General features: G+C 41.4%; 1 protein-coding gene across 5 annotated transcripts in view; it reads left to right on the top strand.

Moving 5' to 3' along the window:
• Window positions 1–21,519, top strand: part of GTF3C2 (general transcription factor IIIC subunit 2) — a 357,778-nt gene that overhangs the window by 53,942 nt on the left and 282,317 nt on the right. For 4 of the 5 annotated variants that reach the window (XM_033936535.1, XM_033936537.1, XM_033936536.1 and 1 more), the window contains exon 5: window positions 15,194–15,491. In XM_033936535.1, coding sequence (XP_033792426.1) covers window positions 15,194–15,491 — 298 coding nt within the window. Of the gene's footprint in view, window positions 1–10,487; window positions 10,549–15,193; window positions 15,492–21,519 lie in introns of all 5 variants that reach the window. The other variant, XM_033936539.1, reaches the window with a different exon arrangement.

Genomic DNA, 21,519 nt, shown 5'->3' with positions numbered 1-21,519 from the left:
GGGTGCTCAACAAGTTTTTGGTCAAAGAAAAGTTTTGCATGCTGACCCTGGCATCTCTGTATCCCCTCCTCGAGCAGGATGACTGGTTATGCTCTCTGGATCTCAAGGAGGCCTACACTCACATTCCCATCCATCTGGCCTCCCGTCAGTACCTCAGATTTCGGGTGGGAAATCTGCACTTTCAATACAGGGTTCTCCCTTTCGGCCTGGCCTTGTCACCCAGAGTCTTCACCAAATGCCTGGTGTAGAATGGGTACAAGTGGATCGATTTTTTTACTCCATCAAAAATTACAAAGACTAGAAAACACCTGAAGTTATAGGGAAAATAATTTTAAAACCACTCTGAGAATAGTTAAACTCATAGAGTGTTAGCTTCAGTTTTAATCTGTACAGGGTATGTAGTTGTGCGGATCCCCGTTAGATGGTTTTCAAAATCTGTTTGCTCAGTGTAAGTGCTGAATCTAAGCAAACTCCCAGAATTGTATATTCCTGTTTAATTTTAAACTAAAACTAAACTAAACTAAAACTTAATTTTATAGACCGGGTCTTCAACCAAAAAGGTGCTCGACTCGGTTTACAATAATGTAAGTATAGTACATAAATATAGAAGAAGAATGTAATCTGTAATGGCTTAATTTTCAAAGTGTTTAGTAAACATGTTTTCAGAGCTTTCCAAAATAAAATGAAGGGGCCTAGACTTCTAAGTGAAAGCGGTAGCTCATTCCAGAGCTCAGTTAGTTTGAAAATTAAAGAGTGGCTGAATCTTATGTTCTTAAAGTTCTATTTTTACCCCTAAGGGAAGGAAAAGCACAGTTACTTACCATAACAGTTGTTATCTAGAGGCAGCTATTCTCACAAGTGGGTGACGTGATCCAACGGAGCCCCGATGCGGACGCCTCACAAGCAGTCTTGCTTGAAGAAACTCAAAGTTTCGAGTCGCCCGCACTGCGCATGCGCGAGTGCCTTCCCGCCCAGCGTAGGGCGCGTCTCCTCAGTTCAGATAGCTAGCAGAGAAGCCAACCCAGGGGAGGTGGGTGGGATGTGAGAATAGCTGCCTGCTGTCCCTGGATAACAACTGTTACGGTAAGTAACTGTGCTTTATCCCAGGACAAGCAGGCAGGTATTCTCACAAGTGGGTGACCTCCAAGCTAACCCAAGTGGGATGGTGGGAGAGTTGGCAACTTAGGAGAATAAATTTTTTGCAATACTGTTGGCCAAACTGACCATCCCGTCTGGAGAAAGTATCCAGAGAAGTAAAGGTATGAACCGAGGACCAAGTGGCAGCTTTACAAATCTCCTCAATCGGTGTCGACCTGAGGAAAGCTACAGAGGCTGCCATTGCTCTGACCTTATGGGCTGTGACTTTACTGTGACGGGGCAAGCCGCCATCCAATTGGAGATGGTACGCTTAGAGATAGAACGTCCCAACTTATTTGGATCAAAGGAGACAAAAAGTTGAGGAGCACTTCTGTGCGGTTTGGTGTGTTCCAAATAGAAAGCCAAAGCACGTTTACAGTCCAGAGTATGAAGAGCTGATTCTCCAGGATGAGAATGAGGCTTTGGGAAGAACATTGGAAGAACAATGGATTGGTTGAGATGAAATTACGAGACAACTTTAGGAAGGAACTTCGGATGAGTGCGAAGAACCACCTTGTCATGATGGAACACTGTAAAAGGTGGATCTGCAACCAATGCCTGGAGCTCTCTATTAAGAGATTGTGGTCAATTGTATCGAAAGCTGACGAAAGATCAATTGAAATCAAAAGAACAGATGTATGATGATCCAGGTAGTAGAGTATAGAAGTTGACATGCCAATCAGTGAATGTTCAGTCGAGTGATATTGCCGAAAGCCTGTTTGATTTCCTGCGGACCGGCGGTTGAAGAACAGTGTAATAGAGGATTCATAACAGCATTAAAATCTCCTGCCACAATTAGATTAGACATAGCCAGAGGTAAAATCAGTTGTTGGAGTGTTTTGAAAAATTCAGTTTGATTTGAATTAGGATCATAAACATTAAATAATATCAGAGTATCTTTACCTAAGCTCATATTCACACGTACCCATCTTCCCATAGGATCAGCCGACATCAAATTAAAAGTCGCATTACATTTCTTATTCACTAATATAGCCACTCCCGCTTTCTTTCCTACAGCAGGTGCATAAAAACAATGTTTGACCCAATCTCCTTCTAATTTTTTAGATTCCTTATCAGATAGATGGGTCTGTTGTAAATAATAAATATCTGCACTTTGTTTTTTTAAGAAAATTAAGTGTTTTTTTTCCTTTTTATAGGGTGGTTAAGCCCATTGACGTTTAATGTAAATACTTTAAAAGACATTCTTGAATTTAATTAACCAATATCTATTAGGATTGAAATAAAAAAATATATATTTTATTAAGTCTAAAGTTATAACCTGTGCATATCCAGAGCCCTTCCTTTTCAAAACTCCCCCCTTTCCCTCCCCACACCCGTTTAAATAAAACGAATACTTGAAAGCACTCATTAAGACTAGCAATTAACAGATCTCCCCAGACATCATTCCATAAACATCCTTAAAATCATGAGTTTAGAAAGTATACAATAATAAAGTCAAAACTTAAGCATAAAGTAATTCATTGAAACTATTAAATAATAATTATAATAAGCTGTTTCAATAAGATGAATCAAATAAATAACTCATTTAGCAGTTGATAAACTTTATGGTTAATTATATAGAATTATATCTATAAGCTATAGACTCAAAAAGAAAAAAACATACCTATTGTTATATATTAAGAAAATCTTCCTGTCAAAACAAACATCCCCATTTTAATTCAATTCTCGTGTATATTATTAATAAACTTTTCCATTCTCCTTATCATTCTAATCAAACCACCTTTCAATTTTAAATTTCTATACTTTCTTTTTATTTGTTCTTATACCCTATTATATCTCATTTATCAATTAAAAATGAATTATCCATTATATCATTTCAATATTAGTTAATAAATTAAAAAGAAATAAAAAGAACTCAACCTGTTTATATAAACCTCATCCAGATAAAAAGAGGAGTATAATTCCCCTAAGAAAAATATAATTAGGTACAAGTTAAACTCTAAAATCATTCACAGAAATAATGAATGAATTAATTATATCTGATTAAACATAAAATGATTAATAAATAATAATTAATAATTGATAATAACATTATAAAATTTCACAGATATGCTAATAACTCCTGTATTAATTAATACTATCATTAAAAGACATACATAACTATAATATTGAAAAAAGATTTAAAGTATATTAGCAGAGCTTTATAAGAAAATAATTGTTAGAAAATATAACAATTAAGTTATTTCATTTCCTCGTTGGTACTTTGAAAAGACTTCACAAATTAAAAATTAAAAAGAATAAAAATCATTATTAAAAAGCTAATACATTAATGCCCTTTTTCTAAAAGATTTTATGAGTAAAACCCAAAATAATACATTTGTATATATTTGCATATATTGCAACCATTTCCTGTAATAAAGATTATTATGATCAGTTTTAAAGTCTATTTAGATATATGAATGGTAGAGCTTCAAGAGTATGTTGTAATTGAAAAAAAAAATTTTAATTCAGCGACTGTTAAATATCAAGCAAGTCAACGAAAGAAAAAGGAGATAACCAAAATGTATATAAGATCATTCCATATAAAACGCAAAGGCTTCTTTTAAATTTTCAAGTTTCCTTCTAAGCCCCAAAGCAACCGTGTTATTTCTCTCCGTAAACTTATAGAAGGTGTCAAGCAAGTAGCTTTCAATGATATTAAATTTCATCCATTTGTAAAGCCAAACAAGCATATAATTGAATTAAAAGATAAATCCTTTAACAGTCACCTATAAATATCAGTGGGTCTCAAAGTTAAATCACTTCCGTTTTCCTTCGACTTTTTCTGACATATGTTCTGTTTTGGAAGTGCAATATAGGCATGCCAATTAAGCTGCTTCCAATGACACCAGTCCAACTCGCACTTCCGATCTAGACTTACACCATGCACAGCCAGTTTGTAGAAATCTATCAACTGTAATCATCCTTTGTAGTCTTGCCAGATTTATTGTTCTTTCCAGTATTAGCTGATCACATTGCAAACATTCAGTGTTCCAATCCTCGTAGACCCGGAAGATAACCAACCACAGAGTCATATGCTTGTCAACCAATCACTCCTTTCTATGGATATCATATGACTTTGGTGCATGAAGTAAAAATCAGGGGCGGGGCAAGAAAAATTTGGCCAATCCAATGATAATAATATGGAATCATTTGTTATATTTAGCTACGAGGCTGTTAAAGTGTCAAAAGTTTAACCCTTTCCTTCCATCAAAGTTCTGCCCATCATATCACCGTCCCAAACTGTAAACCATTACATCAAAATAAATAAACCCCTTTTTTCAGATCATGAACAATTGGTCAGCTCTAGACTCCAGCATTTCTAATATAGTCATGCAACAATAAATAGATAATAGGAGACATTCACCCATATATTGTAACTCCTGTTAAACAAACTCTTTTCCAAATCTTACGTATAACTCAATTTCAGGCATTCAGCAGAAACCTATATTTATCGGTATAGACAGTGTTCTCCCTAGGGCTTTTCAGCCGGGCGCTCTGCCCAGCTAATTTAGATGAGTGCCCGGCTGTAATCCTGCTGCTGCTGCCGCATTCTGCTCAACATTTTTTTTTTTTTTTTTTTTTCACCGGCTTGGAGATTTACCGGGCTGACTCGGCACAGCCTGAATCGCAGGAGCCTGACTTTTTTTTTTAGTTTTTAACGCCAGCAAGCGACTTGAACCCATGCTCCGGGGCTCTAACTTGCAAGCCGCTTCCCTCTGAAACCGGAAGTCACGTCCCGAGGGGGGAAGAAAAGGGAAGTCGGCATGCACACGCCCCGGAGCATGGGTTCGCTATAGGAGACAGGTCAGCTTACAACTTACTCTTGCTTGCTTCGGGCTTTCCTCGCTGCCGGGTCCTGCCTACTTTCTGTTTCCGTAAAGGCAGGACCCGGCAACGAGGAAGGCCCGAAGCAAGCAAGAGCAGCGAGTTGTAAGCTTCCCTCCGTTGCTGACTTATGGAAGATAGGTCAGCGACGGAAGGAAGCTTACAACTTGCCTTAGTCCAGCCCTGCACAACATGCGGCCCAAAACGGATCTCACTGCCGATATGGCTCTCACTCCGCTCTCCTTTGAAGATTAGCTCAGGAGGCAAGATTTACCCGAGATCAGACGAACATTAAAGGGCATCTGAGCAGATTGAGGAGAACATGTCCTGTTTTTCCATGCCTAAAAATACCACCTTGTCTAATGTAATCTCTGATCAGATCCTTAAGAGTGATGCAACTATGTATGCTGGATAGTCTCCTCCAGTAAACAGAGCTTTAAAGCCTGCAACCATACAGAACCAGATGGTCAAAGGACTCCGAAGTGTAGTATTGCCAAGGGATCTGTCTCACAAGTTTCTGCTGCTGGCAGATGTAAACACAGCACAAGAAATAGAGACTTGTGGCATTCTGTGTGGAAAGCTGATGCATAAGGAATTTACTATTACCCATGTAAAAGTGCCAAAGCAGTCTGCTGGACCAGACTACAGTACAGTGATATGGGGAATATGGAAGAATTATTCAGTGTTCAAGATCAACATGATCTCCTCACAGAAGAAAGACGGAGAGAAAGAGAGAGGCAGATACTGGAGAGGGGGGGAGAGAAGGGAAGGAGATAGAGATGTCAGACCATGGGGTGGAGTGGGAAGGAAGGAAGGAAGGAAAGGAGAAGAGAGAGATGCCAGAGCATAGGGGAGGGGTGGAGACAAAAAAATGGAGAGGGGTTGAAGCTGAAATAAATCATGTACAAAGGAGAGAAAGGGCACAGGATATAGAGTTTGCTGAACAGCCATAGAAAGAGGGAAGATACCATATGGAACAGAGAGAGGGCAGACACTGGATGGAAAAGGCAGAAAGGGTGGACAGTGGATGCAAGGGGCAGAGATAGGGTGGACAGTAGATGGAAGGGGTAGAGAGAGGGTAGAGGCTGGGTGGAAGGGGCAAAGAGAGAGGACAGATGTTGCATGGAAGGGAGCGAGGCCAAATGCTGAATAGAAAGAAGAGAGTGAAGAGAAGATGACTAAAGCAGAAACGACAAAAGGTAGAAAAAAATTTTTTTTTTTGCTTTACGTAGAATCAAGTAGTATTGTAACTGTATTGATTAAAATTTATCAATAGGAAATGGAAATAAGGCAATTTTTTTGGGGGGGGACTAAACCCCTTTCCTCAGATCAGGACAGGATACCATAACAGCTGTATACTGTACTGTCTTGAAGAAAGATTTGGCCTCTGAAAGCTAATTGAAAAATGGATTAGTCCAATAAAATGGTATTTTCATATTTCTCATTATTTGTTTTATTTCTATTTATTAATTTGTAAAGTGGTGACTGTTATGTAGAAGTTTTTTTTCACATTTACATCTACTGTCTTTATATTTTGCACAGTATTAGGGGACATGTGTCACTGTTTCTGTGGTGTTGCATTGTATGAAGAGTCTGGTTTCTACATATTTCTATTTTTAGTTTGTGATTATTCCATATTGGGTGAGGGTGTATCTGTGTTCTGTGTGTATGAAAAGGACATGGCTTTCTGTTAGCATCGACTACAGGATCAATTGACTGTGTAGGATCTGGTTTGTTTAGTTTTCCAATGCGTATGTTGGTGTTCTAGTGCTCACTGCAATGTTTAAGATGCTGCCTTTTCCTAGATGCACCCTTATTCAAGTTTCAAGTTTATTAAAGCATTTGATGGATCGCCTATTAGAATTGCTAGGCGATGTACATAATACAAGTAAAGAAAACAAAGAAACTAACACATTAACAATATAATTACATAAAATACGTACATGAGGGGTGAGGAAAGAAATTAAAAGTTACAATATTGGGTTCGGTAAAAAAGGAAAAAACAGGAGGTAAGGGTTATAAACCAAAGCACAATTTAAGGAGTATCCCTAAAGCAAGTAGAAGTTTCAAGAATTAAAAGCATCATTAAATAAATAAGTTTTTAAAAGTTTTTTAAATGTTACAATGTCGTGTTCGGTTCTAATGTACTGGGGAAGGGCATTCCACCATTGTGGTCCCATTACTGTGAACATGTCTGATCTCCTTGTTCCTATAATTATTGTGTGACTCATGGATTATTACTAAAAATATCTTTTTTTATATAGAGGAGGGGGTTGTTAAAAAAATGATTAGAACTGGCTGTCATATATACTAGGTACACCACTGGATTTAATGACCCTATTCTAACTTTACTGTTGACTTAGGTGTTGTCCCCCCCAACACACAGACACACACATTATAAAGAATTAAATTAAAGTTGTATTATCATCAAGCAGCTTTCAAATGACATTATAAGCAAATAAAAATAAAATATTTTTAATACATTGCTAATTATTACCTGCATCTTTACCTATACTGTTTTGCCCTAGCTCTTACTTTGCACTATAGCAAAATAAAAAAGAAGCAGATAAAGATCAATCACACAGGTGCCCTTCAAGGCTTAGTAACACCTCTCCATAAATTATGTGGAAGAGGTCTGGAAGTGGGGATAGCATCTATTTCATATCCTCAATGAGACCTCAGGAAGGAACCGAGTGATCAAAACATTATTAGAGATGTTGTACAGCCATTTCTTGTATGATTGGATGAGCTATATTTATCTTTTTTTTTTTTTAGTTGTTTAAATTCATGCAGAAATAAATGGTTAGATTGAACCTAATGACTTCATTAACGCATTTCCCTTTTTTAAACCTCTATACCATTTGAAAGAGGGTGAATATCTACCGTATTTTCACGCATATAACGCGCGCGTTATACGTGTTTTTACAAACCGTGCATAACCTTGCACGGTATAGGTTGGGCACATGATCGGGTTGGGCCCATGTGCCTCAGGCCTCGCCCCCAGGAGGGACCTAAGGCTCCCGGGCCTATTCTGATTGGCCCAGGCGCCTTAGGCCCCACCAGTAGGCGGAGCTTTGGGACAGATGGGCCAATCCGGCCTCATTCCGTCGTTGGCTGCCTGCCGGACAGGCGGGTTTGGCTCCTGTCTGTCCGGCCAACTACACAAAGGTACGGGGAAGGGGGGTGGGGGGGTCGTGGGGGTCGGCCAGGGAGGTCGCGGGTCGGCTGGGGGGGTGGTCGGAGGTTCTTGGGGGGGGCAGTCGTTGGGGGGAGGGGGTTTGTGTCGAGGGCAGGAGGGCCTGGGATCCCTCCTGCCGTAATGTAGTGCGGGGTGGGGGTAGGGGGTCGCCGTGGCCAGAAGGGTTTGGGCTCCCTCCTGGCCCGATATTGTCGGGGAGTTGGGGAGTCGGCGGGGCAAGAGGGCTTGGGCTCCCTTTTGCCCCGATCGTGTCGGGGGGGCATGAGGGCTTGAGCTCCCTCTTGCCCTGATCGTGTCGGGGGTGCCGCGGTTGGCTGGGGCAAGAGGGCTTGAGCTCCCTCTTGCCCCGATCGTGTCGGGGAGTCGGGGAGTCGGCGGGGCAAGAGGGATTGACGTTAGAGAAAGGGCGATCTGCTGGAAGAGGAAGCAGCGCAGGCGCAGGGCTCACGGAAGGGCCGGGACCGCCAAGAGAAAGCAGCAGGACACCGGTAGGAGCATCTACATGATGGGGGGGGGGTGTCGGGAGGCTGTGGGGGTGCGAGCGGTCCTTCAGGGTGGAGGTGCGGGTGGGAGTGCGTGCGAGCGGTCCTGCGGGGGGGGTGAATCAGACGTCCGGGGGGCATCAGGCTTTCAGGGTGGGGTCAGGACTTCAAGGGGGAGAGGAGAGTCGGGGCGGGCGAAAGGAGAGTCGGGGTGGCCAGAGGAGAGTCGGGGAGGGCGAAAGGAGAGCTGGGCGGCGACGGGAGAGTCGGGCAGCATGCGCAGTATACGGGTGTGCGCGGTATATAAAAATTTCTGAACATAAATTTGTGTTTTCCGCGCGCTATACCCGTGTGCACGTTTTACACGGGTGCGCGTTATCTACGTGAAAATACGGTAATTATTTACTTCTAGAATTGGATACTTCTTAAATTTAGTAAAAATATTCTGGCACAAGCGTCAAACCTTAAAAAAGGAAGTCATATCGAGCATTGGAAAATAATAATAATTAACTAATAAAAATAGTATACATTTAATTTTCTCCACTACCAAATTTCCCCGCCCCGCCCCACCCGGCTACTTTTTCATGCCACCCGGCTGGAAAAAATTTCTGGGGAGAACACTGGGTATAGAGCAGTGGTATAATTTCCCCCACGAGAGATAGATGTTGACTTATCTGAATCTTAAATTATTTCATAGGAGTTGCCTGCTGCGTAATAAATTCTTGTAATTTACATGGATCTTCAAATTGCGATGTTTTATTTTCATGTTATTTTCATAACAGCGGAGTAAAAAAGCCCATATTGAGCCCCCAGCTGTTTTAATTGAGGACGTAGCTGTAAAAAACGTTTCCTGGTGTTAGCTGTTTTATTTGCAAAGTCTGGTACCAGCGAAATCCTTACATTTTTATAGTTTAAATTTTTTTTTGTTTAGTGAATTGTAAAATTTCCAGTGCTTGCTGGAATCTCAAAACAGAAAATATTAATGGCCTGGGACCAGTAAAGCCGTTTGTACGTTTTGCAGGGATTCTATGGGCTTTCTCTACCTCGAATGGAAATTTTGAAGAGAGCGGTATCAGTTTAGGAATCAGCATTTCTATAAAAGCTACCACATCTCTTCCTTCTGAATTTTCTGGAAACCCCAATAATCTCACTTTTCTTCTTTTTGCTCTATTTTCCAGGTTTTCAAGTTGTGCTGAAAAGTCCTGTAGTTTTTTGTTTTTTTTTTCTGACAGAAACAGCTGACTCAGTCTTTTCCATACGGCTGTCTAAGTTATCAAGTCTTAAAGTTATTCCATCGATCTTATTTGATAAGTTTGCCACTTCCTCTATTACTGTGGCAAGTTTTTCAGCATTTCCTTGGAGTAATTGTTTGATATGTAAGAGATCTTCCTTCATATCTATCTTATCTTGGGTATCCTCAGGCAAAGGAATCCTAGACGGTGTCGGTGGATCTTGTTTGCTTCTTTTAGATTTACCACCAGTATATTCTGTTTCCAAGCTGATTTGTTTGGAATTAGCCATATTATTGTAGAAATCATTGAAATCTGAAAGATTTGACTTCAAAGTCTTTAAAATAATAATAAAATAGTACCTGGGGAGGAGGAGCTGTTCAATCACTCGTCCATGCATGAATGCTCCCAAGCCATGCCCCCCATTGAATCAAATTTTAATAAAACTTGAAACTTGAATTCGTTACCAGAAAATATGGTGAAAGCAGTTAGGTTAGCTGGGTTTAAAGGTTTTTGGGATAATTTACTAAAGAAGTTCATATGCCATTTTTAAGATGGCTATTCCTAGGATAAGCAACATAAAATCTGGTTTTCTCCTTTGTTTCTTGCCAGGTAATTGTGACCTGGGTTTGGCTACTGTTGGCAACAAGATACTGGACTTCATGGACCTTCGGTCTGTCCCAGTATGGCAACTCTTTTATATTCTTAACTAGTTTTTTAGCCTGTTACATTAACGGGTGCTAGAATAGATATGTAGACTTAGGAATTTCTTTCTTTCTCTTTCTTTATGTCTTTCTTTCTCTCTCCCTGCCCCCTTTCTTTCTTTATGTCTGTCTTTATTTCTGTCTCTCTCCCTGGCCCCCTGTCTGTCTGTCTTTCCTGCCCGCTGTCTGTCTGTATTTCTTTCTTTCTGTCTCTCTCCCCTGTCCAGTAGGAACCCTTTCCTGCTCCCCCTGTCCAGCAGTAGCCCTTCTCCCTCCCCCCTGTCCAGCAGTAGCTCTTCTCCCTTCCTTTTACCTCCCCCCTGTGCAATAGCAGCATTTCTCTTCCCCCCCTTCCCTGGTCTTCCTTCTCCCTCATTCCCTCTGTCTCCCCAAAAGAGTTCTGCTGCTGCTGCATTCCCCCGCGGTCTCACACAGCCGTCGGCAGTATTTTCCCTCCCCCCCACCGGTTTCACATAGCCATCGGCAGCATTTCTCATTCCCCCCTCCCCCCCCCCAGGTCTCACACAGCCGTGGGCAGCGCAGCATTCACAACTCGCTGCTCCTGCTTTCTTCGTTGCTGCCGGGTCCCACTTACTTTCTGTTTCCACGAAGGCAGGACCCAGCAGTGTGGAAGGCCCAAAGCAAGCAGGAGCAGCAAATTGAAGCCTTCCTCCCTGCCCTATCTTCCATCAATGCCGCCCTAGCCAGGAAGCGACTTCGGCCTAGCTCCAGGGGCTCTAACACTGTGCTTGCCGGCTTCGCTTCTCCTCCTTCCCCCTGTCTCCAGTTTCGGAGGAACAGGGTCGGGAAGCTGGCAAGCACAGCGTAGTCAGAAGTAAGCCAGTGTCGGAGATAAGGAAGTCAGCTGAGGCAGGCACTGCGCGGGCTAAGGCACCACGGATCATGGACCCACCAACTTTGAAGTGCGCATGCGCGCTAAGGGAATTATTATAGCGGATTACCATTCCAATTCAAAGGCTCACCCTAGCATATCTTTCTTTTTCCTTTTCTTCCAATAGTATTTCCCAGGGTTGGGGTTTTTTTTTTTGGCTTAGGTATACTGTTCAGATGATGGATTAAACTTCCGAAATCATTTCATGATAATATCTTGGTTTGTTTTTTTTTATACCACTTATATCCTAAGTGGTTTACATTCAGGTATTTTATCATATTTCCCTATCTGTCCCGGCAGGCTCAAACTCTATCTAGTATACCCTGGGCAATGAGAGGATTAAGTGAGTTGCTCAGGGTCACAAGGAGCAGTGAGAGATTTGAACTCACAACCTCAGGGTGCTGAGGCTGTAGTTCTAACGACTGCGCCACAGATTCAGCTAAAAGGGATTCCACAATGCTTTTTCAGTTGAAATACTGATCATCTGTGTTCATATGGTGCCCTTATAGGGTGAGCTACAAGATACTACTTAGTTTCTTTATCTGCCGATTGATGGACACATAAGAACATAAGAATTGCCGCTGCTGGATCAGACCATTGGTCCATCGTGCCCAGCAGTCTGCTCATGCGGCGTTCCTCGGGTCAAAGACCAGTGCTCTAAAATGAGTCCAGCCTCACCTGTGTAGGTCCCAGTTTAGCAGGAACTTGTCCAGCTTAGTCTTGAAACCCTGGAGGATGTTTTCCCCTACAACAGACTCCGTAAGAGCGTTCCAGTGAAGAATAACTTCCTTATGCTTGTACGGAATCTATCCCTTTTCAACTTTAGAGAGTGCCCTCTCATTCTCCCTACCTTGGTTCTAGACTAGTCTGGTGGGACTGAAGGAAAGAAAATTAGCAGGTAAGAATTTTTCATTGCTTAGGCACCCATAGAGATTGTAAGCCCTTCAGATAGAAACATAGAAACATAGAAATAGACGGCAGATAAGGGCCCACGGCCCATCTAGTCTGCCCACCTTAATGTCCCTCCCCTACCTTTGCCCTGTGAATAGATCCCATGTGCCGATCCCATTTGGCCTTAAAATCAGGCTGCTGGCCTCAATCACCTGTAGTGGAAGACTATTCCAGCGATCAACCACTCTTTCAGTGAAAAAGAATTTCCTGGTGTCACCTCGTAGTTTCCCGCCCCTGATTTTCAACAGATGCCCTCTTGTTGTCGTGGGACCCTTGAAAAAGAAGATATCTTCCTCCGCCTCGATGCGGCCCGTAAGATACTTGAACGTCTCGATCATGTCCCCCCTCTCTCTGCGCTCCTCGAGCGAGTATAGCTGTAATTTGTCAAGCCGTTTTTCGTATGGTAGATCCTTGAGTCCCGAGACCATCCGGGTGGCCATTCTTTGCACCGACTCCAGTCTCAGCACATCCTTGCGATAATGCGGCCTCCAGAATTGCACACAGTATTCCAGGTGGGGCCTCACCATGGATCTATACAATGGCATAATGACTTCTGCCTTACGACTGACGAAACCCCTTCGTATGCAGCCCATGATTTGTCTTGCCTTGGACGAAGCCTGCTCCACTTGATTGGCAGACTTCATGTCCTCACTGACGATTACCCCCAAGTCTCGTTCTGCTACTGTTTTTGCTAGGATCTCGCCATTAAGGGTATAAGACTTGCATGGATTCTGGCTGCCCAGGTGCATAACTTTGCATTTTTTGGCATTGAAGTTGAGTTGCCATGTCCTAGACCATCGCTCCAGTAGGAGTAGGTCGTGCATCATGTTGTCGGGCACTGAATCTTCGTCTGTTGTGCATTTGCCCACTACACAGATGTTATTCTCTTTCGATCTCTTGCTTTGCCTGATACTCTAGATCAGCGGTGTCAAAGTCCCTCCTCGAAGGCCGCAATCCAGTCGGGTTTTCAGGATTTCCCCAATGAATATGCATTGAAAGCAGTGCATGCACATAGATCTCATGCAGATTCATTGGGGAAATCCTGAAAACCCGACTGGATTCTGGCCCTCGAGGACCGACTTTGACACCTGTGCTCTAGATAAATGGCATTCCAAGCTATTTGATGCTCTAATAGCTATTACTTTACAAATGATTTTATCACACTGGAAATCTGCCCAACTATTAAATACCTCATTTTGGTTGGCTATGGTTTCAAGTTTATTTTGTATTTGAACGTAAAGCTAATTCCCTCACTAATAAGAGCTATAAAACTAATAAAATATGGTCGCCAATAACAAATGTCTCTTCTTAGGTCTGAATTTTAGATACTTTTCAACTGGGTTGTTAGCTTAGATTAATTTGTGGTCTCCATAGGAATTGTAATTAATATCCTTGTCTCCATAGGAATTGTTTTTATATGGCTTCATATTTACTGTATATTAGAGTAGATTACATGGATGCTTGTTAGCCCTTTATATTCTCTTTAACATCTACATGTCCTCCCTGAAGCTCCTCCAACTTTCCCCCCTTGAAAATATCTACACATACGCTGATGACATCCTTGTCCTCCTTGAAACAGACCAGAACCTCACCAACTTCCACGAGAACATCACATCTTGCATAATGAGACTACACTCCTGGTCCCTCTCGGTACAGTTGAAACTAAATGAATCAAAAACAAAATTACTCTGGCTCGGCCCAAAATTAGAACACCTGCTCACCATCTTCGCACTACCCACAGGCGCTGCTCTGCACCTTGAGTTCTCAAGCAAGGTCCTTGGCATCACTATTGATTCTTCTCTCTCCTTCAACGCCCACCTCAACTCCTTGGCAAAATCATGCTTTTTCAGCCTCCACATGCTGAGGAAAGTAAGATCCTACTTTCGCAAAAAAACATTTTGCCATCCTCGTCCAATTCATCATCCTCTCCAAACTTGACTACTGCAATGCCATTTACTTATGCCTAACAAATAAAGTCTTCAAAGACTCCAGCTTATCCAGAATACTGCAGCCAAGTTGATCTTTGCAAAACGCAAATCTGACCATGTCTCCCCACTCCTGTCCAATCTTCACTAGCTCCCAGTGATTTCCAGAATCCATTTCAAATGCTCCTGCCTGGCTTTTAAGATCATTCACGGCATCCTTCCTCCCCTAATCTCACTATCCTTTAACTCCTCGAGTCCTGACTCCACCAGATCCGCCCAAAGATATAAACTATCCTTCCCCTCTCTATTCAGATAAACTGGGAAAATCTCTTCTCTTCAAAATCACAGGTCTCTGGAACGACCTTACTATCCAGTTGCGGAACCTGGGCTCTCTCCAACTATTCCGCAAGCAACTGAAAACTTGGCTCTTCTCTAACATGTAATTCTATTTTCCCCCTTACTCTTCCATTCTATATATAAGCTCATGTAAACCTTTTCCTTTCTCTTCTTATATTTTAAGTTCTTGTAAACCGTGCCGAGCTCCACTTCCGTGGAGAGGATGCGGTATATAAACTTAAGGTTTAGTTTAGTTTATGCATCTGTGGCTAATATGTATGTATTATATGTACTGTAAAATTTCCTTTTGATATATTTAATTAATGTTTCATTTCATATGTTAAAATTCCAATAAAAAATTAAAAAAAAAAAGATTGTAAGTCCTTTGGGAAGGGACATATTGTATCACTATTGTATGTAGCACTATAGACATTAGTAGTATTAAGTATTCTCTCTTCTGATATTCAGTTCTACCATTTTCTGATAATAATTGTGTCTTTTTTTGGACAGGGCTTTGTTATTTTTACAGGAACTGGCAGAAGATCTTGGTTCAAAGTGTCCTGCTTCAGTTTCAAACCTTGTGGAAGAAAATACTCAATTTTCTGATCTCGATACCCCAGTAAGAAAGAAACGAAGTTCAAAGAAAAAAATAGAGGATTATGATGATGATTCTCAGGATGTAGATTTTGTAATGACAGAGGAGGAGGAGGAGGAGGATGAACAAAATGAAGAAGAAAATGAATTCAGTGGTGAGGCATCGGAGTCTGAGCTGGAGGCACAGAGGCGTTTTCCTCGGATGCTTTGCAATGTGAGTTCCCAGTTTTATACTAAGACAAAAGAATGTGTGTTTTCAGTTTATATTAATGTGTGTTGACACATCCATTTTCATTGCCCTATCCAAATATTACCTGAAAGCAGTTCTCATTATGAAAGATTCTTAATCAACTTTCAGAAGTTTTATTAAATACAGAAATGTGTTCCAGAAGGTAGGCAATTAAATGATTAGTTCAAATAAAGCATTGAGTTTAAACCACTTTTATTTCTGCATTTTTGTGTGACATTTTGCAACATCGAAATAGCTGCACAATTCTCTTGGACCCCTGACACAAAATTCTGAAACTCCTGCTGTACTTGCCCTCTCTCATCTCATTTTCATTCAGGGCAGTGGAATTGGGAGTTGGAAGCAATTTTGGGTGGAGGCTGAGTCAGTAAAAATGTACCAGCTCCAGCTTTATAATAAAATAGCAATATAATACAGTATATAGTCTGGATCTAAAGTACTGGTAAATATAAGTGTAATATAATAGTGTGTTTGATTCTAATTTTATTCTTTGCAGAATTCTGCGCAAAAAGTTTGAAAATTCTGCAGTTTATTTGTAGTGTTTTGCATAGATTTATCCTATCCTGAGGCCTGAAATTCCTTCCTGCCTTTTCCTCTCTCAGGTTCCAGCCTCCTCAGTTCCTTCTCTCACTCCAACTGTAGTTTTCAAATTTCAAGTTTATTAGGATTTTATATACCGCCTATCAAGGTTAACTAAGCGTTTTCTACAATCAGGTACTGAAGCATTTTCCCTATCTGTCCTGGGGGGCTCACAAGCTATCTAACATATCTGGGCCTATGGAGGACTGAGTGACTTGCCTAGGGTCACAAGGAACAGTGCAGGGTTTGAACCCACAACCCCAGGGTGCTGAGGCTGTAACTTCAACCACTGCGCCACACACTCCTCCACTGTCTACTTCTAACTCCCTCCACTCTCACTTGTACCCTGAATCCCCTACTTGGCCCCCATAGTTTGGCATCTCTCTCTCCTCTCCACTGGCTAAAAATCTCTTCTTCCCTTCCCATCCTGTTTCTGATCTTGGTCACTCTTTCTGTCTCTAGCATCCTGCCAACCTCCCTTGCAGGTCCACATCCATGTCCCCTCACCCCAGTCACCATACCTTTCTCGCTTGCACCCTGAATCCCTTCCCCACTTCCCATGGTCAAGCATCTCTCTCTCTCTATGATCAAGCATCTCTTCCTTCTCACCCCACTGTCTGGCCTGGATTTCCTTCTCATCCCCTTTCCCCTCTACCTACTGGCCCATTATCAGGTTTCAAGTTTATTTAAAAATTTGATATACCGCCTTATCAAAATTCAAAGCGGTTTTACATAATACAGTCAAACCTCGGTTTGCGAGTAACCCGGTTTGCGAGTGTTTTGCAAGACGAGCAAAACATTCTCGCAAAACGTGTCTTGCAAACCGAGGTCACTTAATCCTCCATAGCCCCAGGTACGTTAGATAAATTGTGAGCCCACCGGGACAGATAGGGAAAATGCTTGAGTACTTGATTGTAAAACCGCTTAGATAACTTTGATAGGTTCACGTGGGTGGGGGTCTTTGCGAGTGGGGGGAGCAGCGCCTCTGGCCTCGGAGGGGATGGGAACGTATCAAAGCGAGTTTCCATTATTTCCTATTGCTGAAACAAGGCTGCCCTGTGAACTTCTAAAAGCTAAGTTACTCAGCATTTCATATTCTGCTCTTTTAACTGGTTTTCAGCATTATATCTGCTTAATTTCTCTTCTCCTCCCTGTTTCTTATAAAAAAAAAATATAAAAAAACACAAAAAAATAAAGCCTTCTCTTTCCTCTGTTAAATCTTATTTCCTCTTCATAGGAAAAAGGGTAAGACTTTGTTAACTCTAATTAAATCCTGGTGCCTGTGGCTCAGGGTGACTAAAGTAGGGAAAATCCTGTTATAAATCCTGTGTTTTAGGGTAGCACTGATAGAACCTGCATTTTTGTTTAAAATACTGTGTTTTAGGTGGTATAGAGCCTATATTTCTGTCTTACTAGTGTTCAGCCATTGTTTTCTGCTGATTAGGTGGAGAAGGGAGGGGCTCTGTTTTACTTCTAAGGTTAATTGCATTATCTTTGGGACATTGCTGAAACAAGGCTGCCCTGTGAACTTCTAAAAGCTAAGTTACTCAGCATTTCATATTCTGCTCTTTTAACTGGTTTTCAGCATTATATCTGCTTAATTTCTCTTCTCCTCCCTGTTTCTTACTAAAAAAAAATATAAAAAAACACAAAAAAATAAATCCTTCTCTTTCCTCTGTTAAATCTTATTTCCTCTTTCACTTTCCCTTCATAGGAATAAGGGTAAGACTTATAGTCCCACCAACCCCAGGGACCACTATTCATATATAGAGACCCATATAATCAGGACTTCACAACCAATCAAGATGTCCTTTATTCTATGCAATCACTGTGGTGCTTTAATTCCAAGACATACTATTTGGAGGCTTAAGGCTTGCCCCATCTGTCTTCACTTGCCAGTATTAAGGAGGAGCTCGGCAAACTTAAACAGGAATTGAATACAATTAAAGCAGCTTCCATCACTCCACAAAATCATACCAACTTACCACCTCTACCTCAAAGAATAAAACAGCCCAGGAATAAATGGGTCACAGTAGGCTCAGGAAGACTGCGACATGTAACACAGAAACATCCACATTCACTAATATTACCTCTACAGAATTCCTTCGCTCCACTAGTGCACTGCGAAACTCAGGAAAACAGAAGGGAGGTGGGACTAGAACCAATGAAGGTAACTCAAGAGAACAAGCGCACCCTAAGTACAAATAAAAAAGCCAAAAACAGAAAACTATTACTGTTGGGGGATTCCATCATCAGAGGCATTAACCTTGGAACACAGGGCGAGGAGACCAAAATAGTGAAATGTCTTCCAGGATCCTCAGCTACCAGGAGTTCCAGGCAAATACTGACTATAATTAAGGAAGAAACTAAGGATTTTAACACTGATGTTGTTATCCATCTAGGAACAAATGACCTGGCCAACAACTCCACACTTGCAGCACAGAAAGCTTTTCGGGAGCTTGGTGAGGGCGTGAAACCTTTTGTAAAGACTTTAGCTTTTTCTGAAATACTGCCTGCATATGGAAAAGGAGAGCAAAGAATGAAAAACACAGAGGACTTTAATAGATGGCTCAGAGCCTGGTGTCATCAAGAAGGCTTCAGGTACATAGGAGGATGGGGAAATACATGGAAGGACAAGAAGCTATATTGCACTGATGGGCTACATATTACTACAGCAGGAAAAAGAAACCTTGCAGAGAAATTTAGACAATATTTTTCCAGGCATTTAAACTAGAAGGTGGGGGTGGTGTATGTACGAAGGACAATTATAGAGACCACCCCCGCAAAAGAAAAGATGTGATAGTAGTAAAGGCTGCAACATAAGCAATATCAGCAACTCATTTCTTAGTATTGCAACGGAAAGTGAAACGACACAAAAATCCATACGAAAAAGGAGATTATCGCTGAAAAATAGCTGGAAAGCGATGACCACAAATGCTCGCAGTCTAAGCAACAAAGTTCATGATCTGCAAGCCCTGATATTAGAGGCAGATCTAGATATTGTTGCTATCACAGAGACATGGTTCAGTGAATCACATGGATGGGATGCAAACATACCGGGATATAATCTTTTTAGGAAGGACAGAGATGGTCATAAAGGTGGAGGAGTAGCTCTCTATGTAAAGATCAATATCCAAGCGACCGAAATGCAAGGGACCTGGGGAGAGGAAGAAGCGATATGGATTGCTCTGAAAAGAGAAGATGGAACTTCTATCTATGTGGGTGTAGTCTACAGACCTCCGATTCAATCGCAGCAAATTGATAAGGATCTGATTGTGGATATCCAAAAGTTTGGAAGGAAAGAGGAGGTTCTGCTGTTGGGAGATTTCAACCTGCCGGATGCGGACTGGAATTTTCTGTCTGCGGAATCGGAAAGAAGTAGGGAGATTGTGGATGCCTTTCAAGAGGCTCTGCTCAGACAAATGGTGACGGAACCCACAAGGGAAAAAGCGATATTGGTTCTGGTCCTCACAAATGGAGAGAGTATCTCTAATGTTCGAGTGGGTGCTCACCTGGGTAGTAGCGATCATCAAACGGTTTGGTTTGATATAACGGCTAAAGTGGAGAGCGGCCGCACGATACTTAAAGTCCTAGATTTCAAACGTACGGACTTTAATGCAATGGGAAAGTACCTGAAGAAAGAGCTGTTAGGATGGGAGGACATAAGAGAAGTGGAAAGACAGTGGTCTAAGCTGAAAGGAGCAATAAAAATGGCTACGGACCTTTATGTGAAGAAAATCAATAAAAACAAGAGAAAAAGGAAGCCGATATGGTTCTCCACCCTAGTGGCTGAGAAAATAAAGGCGAAAGAGTTGGCGTTCATGAAATATAAAAAAACCCAAGAAGAGGAGAGCAGAAAGGATTACAGGGTGAAACTGAAAGAAGCCAAGAGAGAGATACGTTTGGCAAAGGCACAGGCGGAAGAACAAATGGCTAAAAATGTAAAAAAGGGAGATAAAAATTTTTTCAGATATATTAGTGAAAGGAGGAAGATAAAAAATGGAATTGCTAGGCTAAAAGATGCTGGGGACAAATATGTGGAGAGTGATGAGGAGAAAGCAAATGTGCTAAACAAATACTTCTGTTCTGTGTTCACAGAAGAAAATCCTGGACAAGGACCGAGATTGTCTGGCAAAGTTACACGAGAAAATGGAGTAGATTCTGCGCTGTTCACGGAGGAGGGTGTTTATGAGCAACTTGAAAAACTGAAGGTAGACAAAGCGATGGGACCAGACGGGATCCATCCCAGGATACTAAGGGAGCTCAGAGAGGTTCTGGCGAGTCCTATTAAAGACTTGTTCAACAAATCTCTGGAGACAGGAGTGATTCCTGGGGATTGGAGGAGAGCGGATGTGGTCCCTATACATAAAAGTGGTCACAGGGATGAAGCAGGAAACTACAGGCCGGTGAGCCTTACTTCAGTTGTTGGAAAAATAATGGAAGTGTTGCCAAAAGAAAGGATAGTGTACTTCCTTGAATCTAATGGGTTACAGGATCCGAGGCAACATGGCTTTACAAAAGGTAAATCGTGCCAAACGAACCTGATTGAATTTTTTGATTGGGTGACCAAAGAGCTGGATCGAGGACATATGCTAGATGTAATTTACTTGGATTTCAGCAAAGCCTTTGAAAATTTGAGTCTTTTACTCTGCATTCCTCTTAAACCCTCCTGGCTTTCTTTCACCATTATTGGAACCTCTCTACTGGGACTCCCTAAATATCCTGTTTCAATAGTATTCTCCAAGGATACCTCACACCGAACTATCTGCTCCCAGGCGACTGTCAGCTTTCCTCCACATCTCAGATTTAAAAAACTCCATTTAAAAATAGAAAAGGAAAGATTAAGAACAAAAGTTAAAATTTTTTATTTTTATTTTTTCATATGGAGGAAACTCATATAAAAGAATAGAAGCAAGAATTAACTAATGTCAAATAGGTATATTATATCGACCTGGTTGGTAACAATATCTCCAATATAAGAAAGATTTTCGACTTGATTATGAACTCACAGACAGCAAAGATATTTGGAGTAAATCTGGAGAAATATAGAATGTAGAAAAATGAAGGCAGATAAAGATGATATGGCCTATTCAGTCTGTCCATCTATGTCATCTACTGTCCTTTTTGCTGCATTAGAGTACTTGTCTCAAGGCTTCTTGAATTCAGATACTATTTTTGTCTGTACTATGAGGCTGTTCCATTAATTCACCATCCTTTCTGTGAAAAAGTAGTTCATCAGGTTACTTTTCACATTCATACCTCATTCCAGAGCTTCCTTTAAATTCAAAGAGACTTGTCTCCTGTGCATTTATGCTGCGTAGGACTTTAAACATCTCTATCATATCTTCCCTGCCTTTCTTCCAAAGTGTACATATTGAGATCTTGAAATATGTCACCTTATACTTTATTATGAAGA

The sequence above is a fragment of the Geotrypetes seraphini genome, chromosome 3, assembly GCF_902459505.1.
Source record: "Geotrypetes seraphini chromosome 3, aGeoSer1.1, whole genome shotgun sequence".
In the NCBI taxonomy this organism is placed as follows: domain Eukaryota; kingdom Metazoa; phylum Chordata; class Amphibia; order Gymnophiona; family Dermophiidae; genus Geotrypetes; species Geotrypetes seraphini.
The sequence above is the reverse complement of the archived record's forward strand: the minus strand, read 5'-3'. Positions and strand labels throughout refer to the sequence as shown.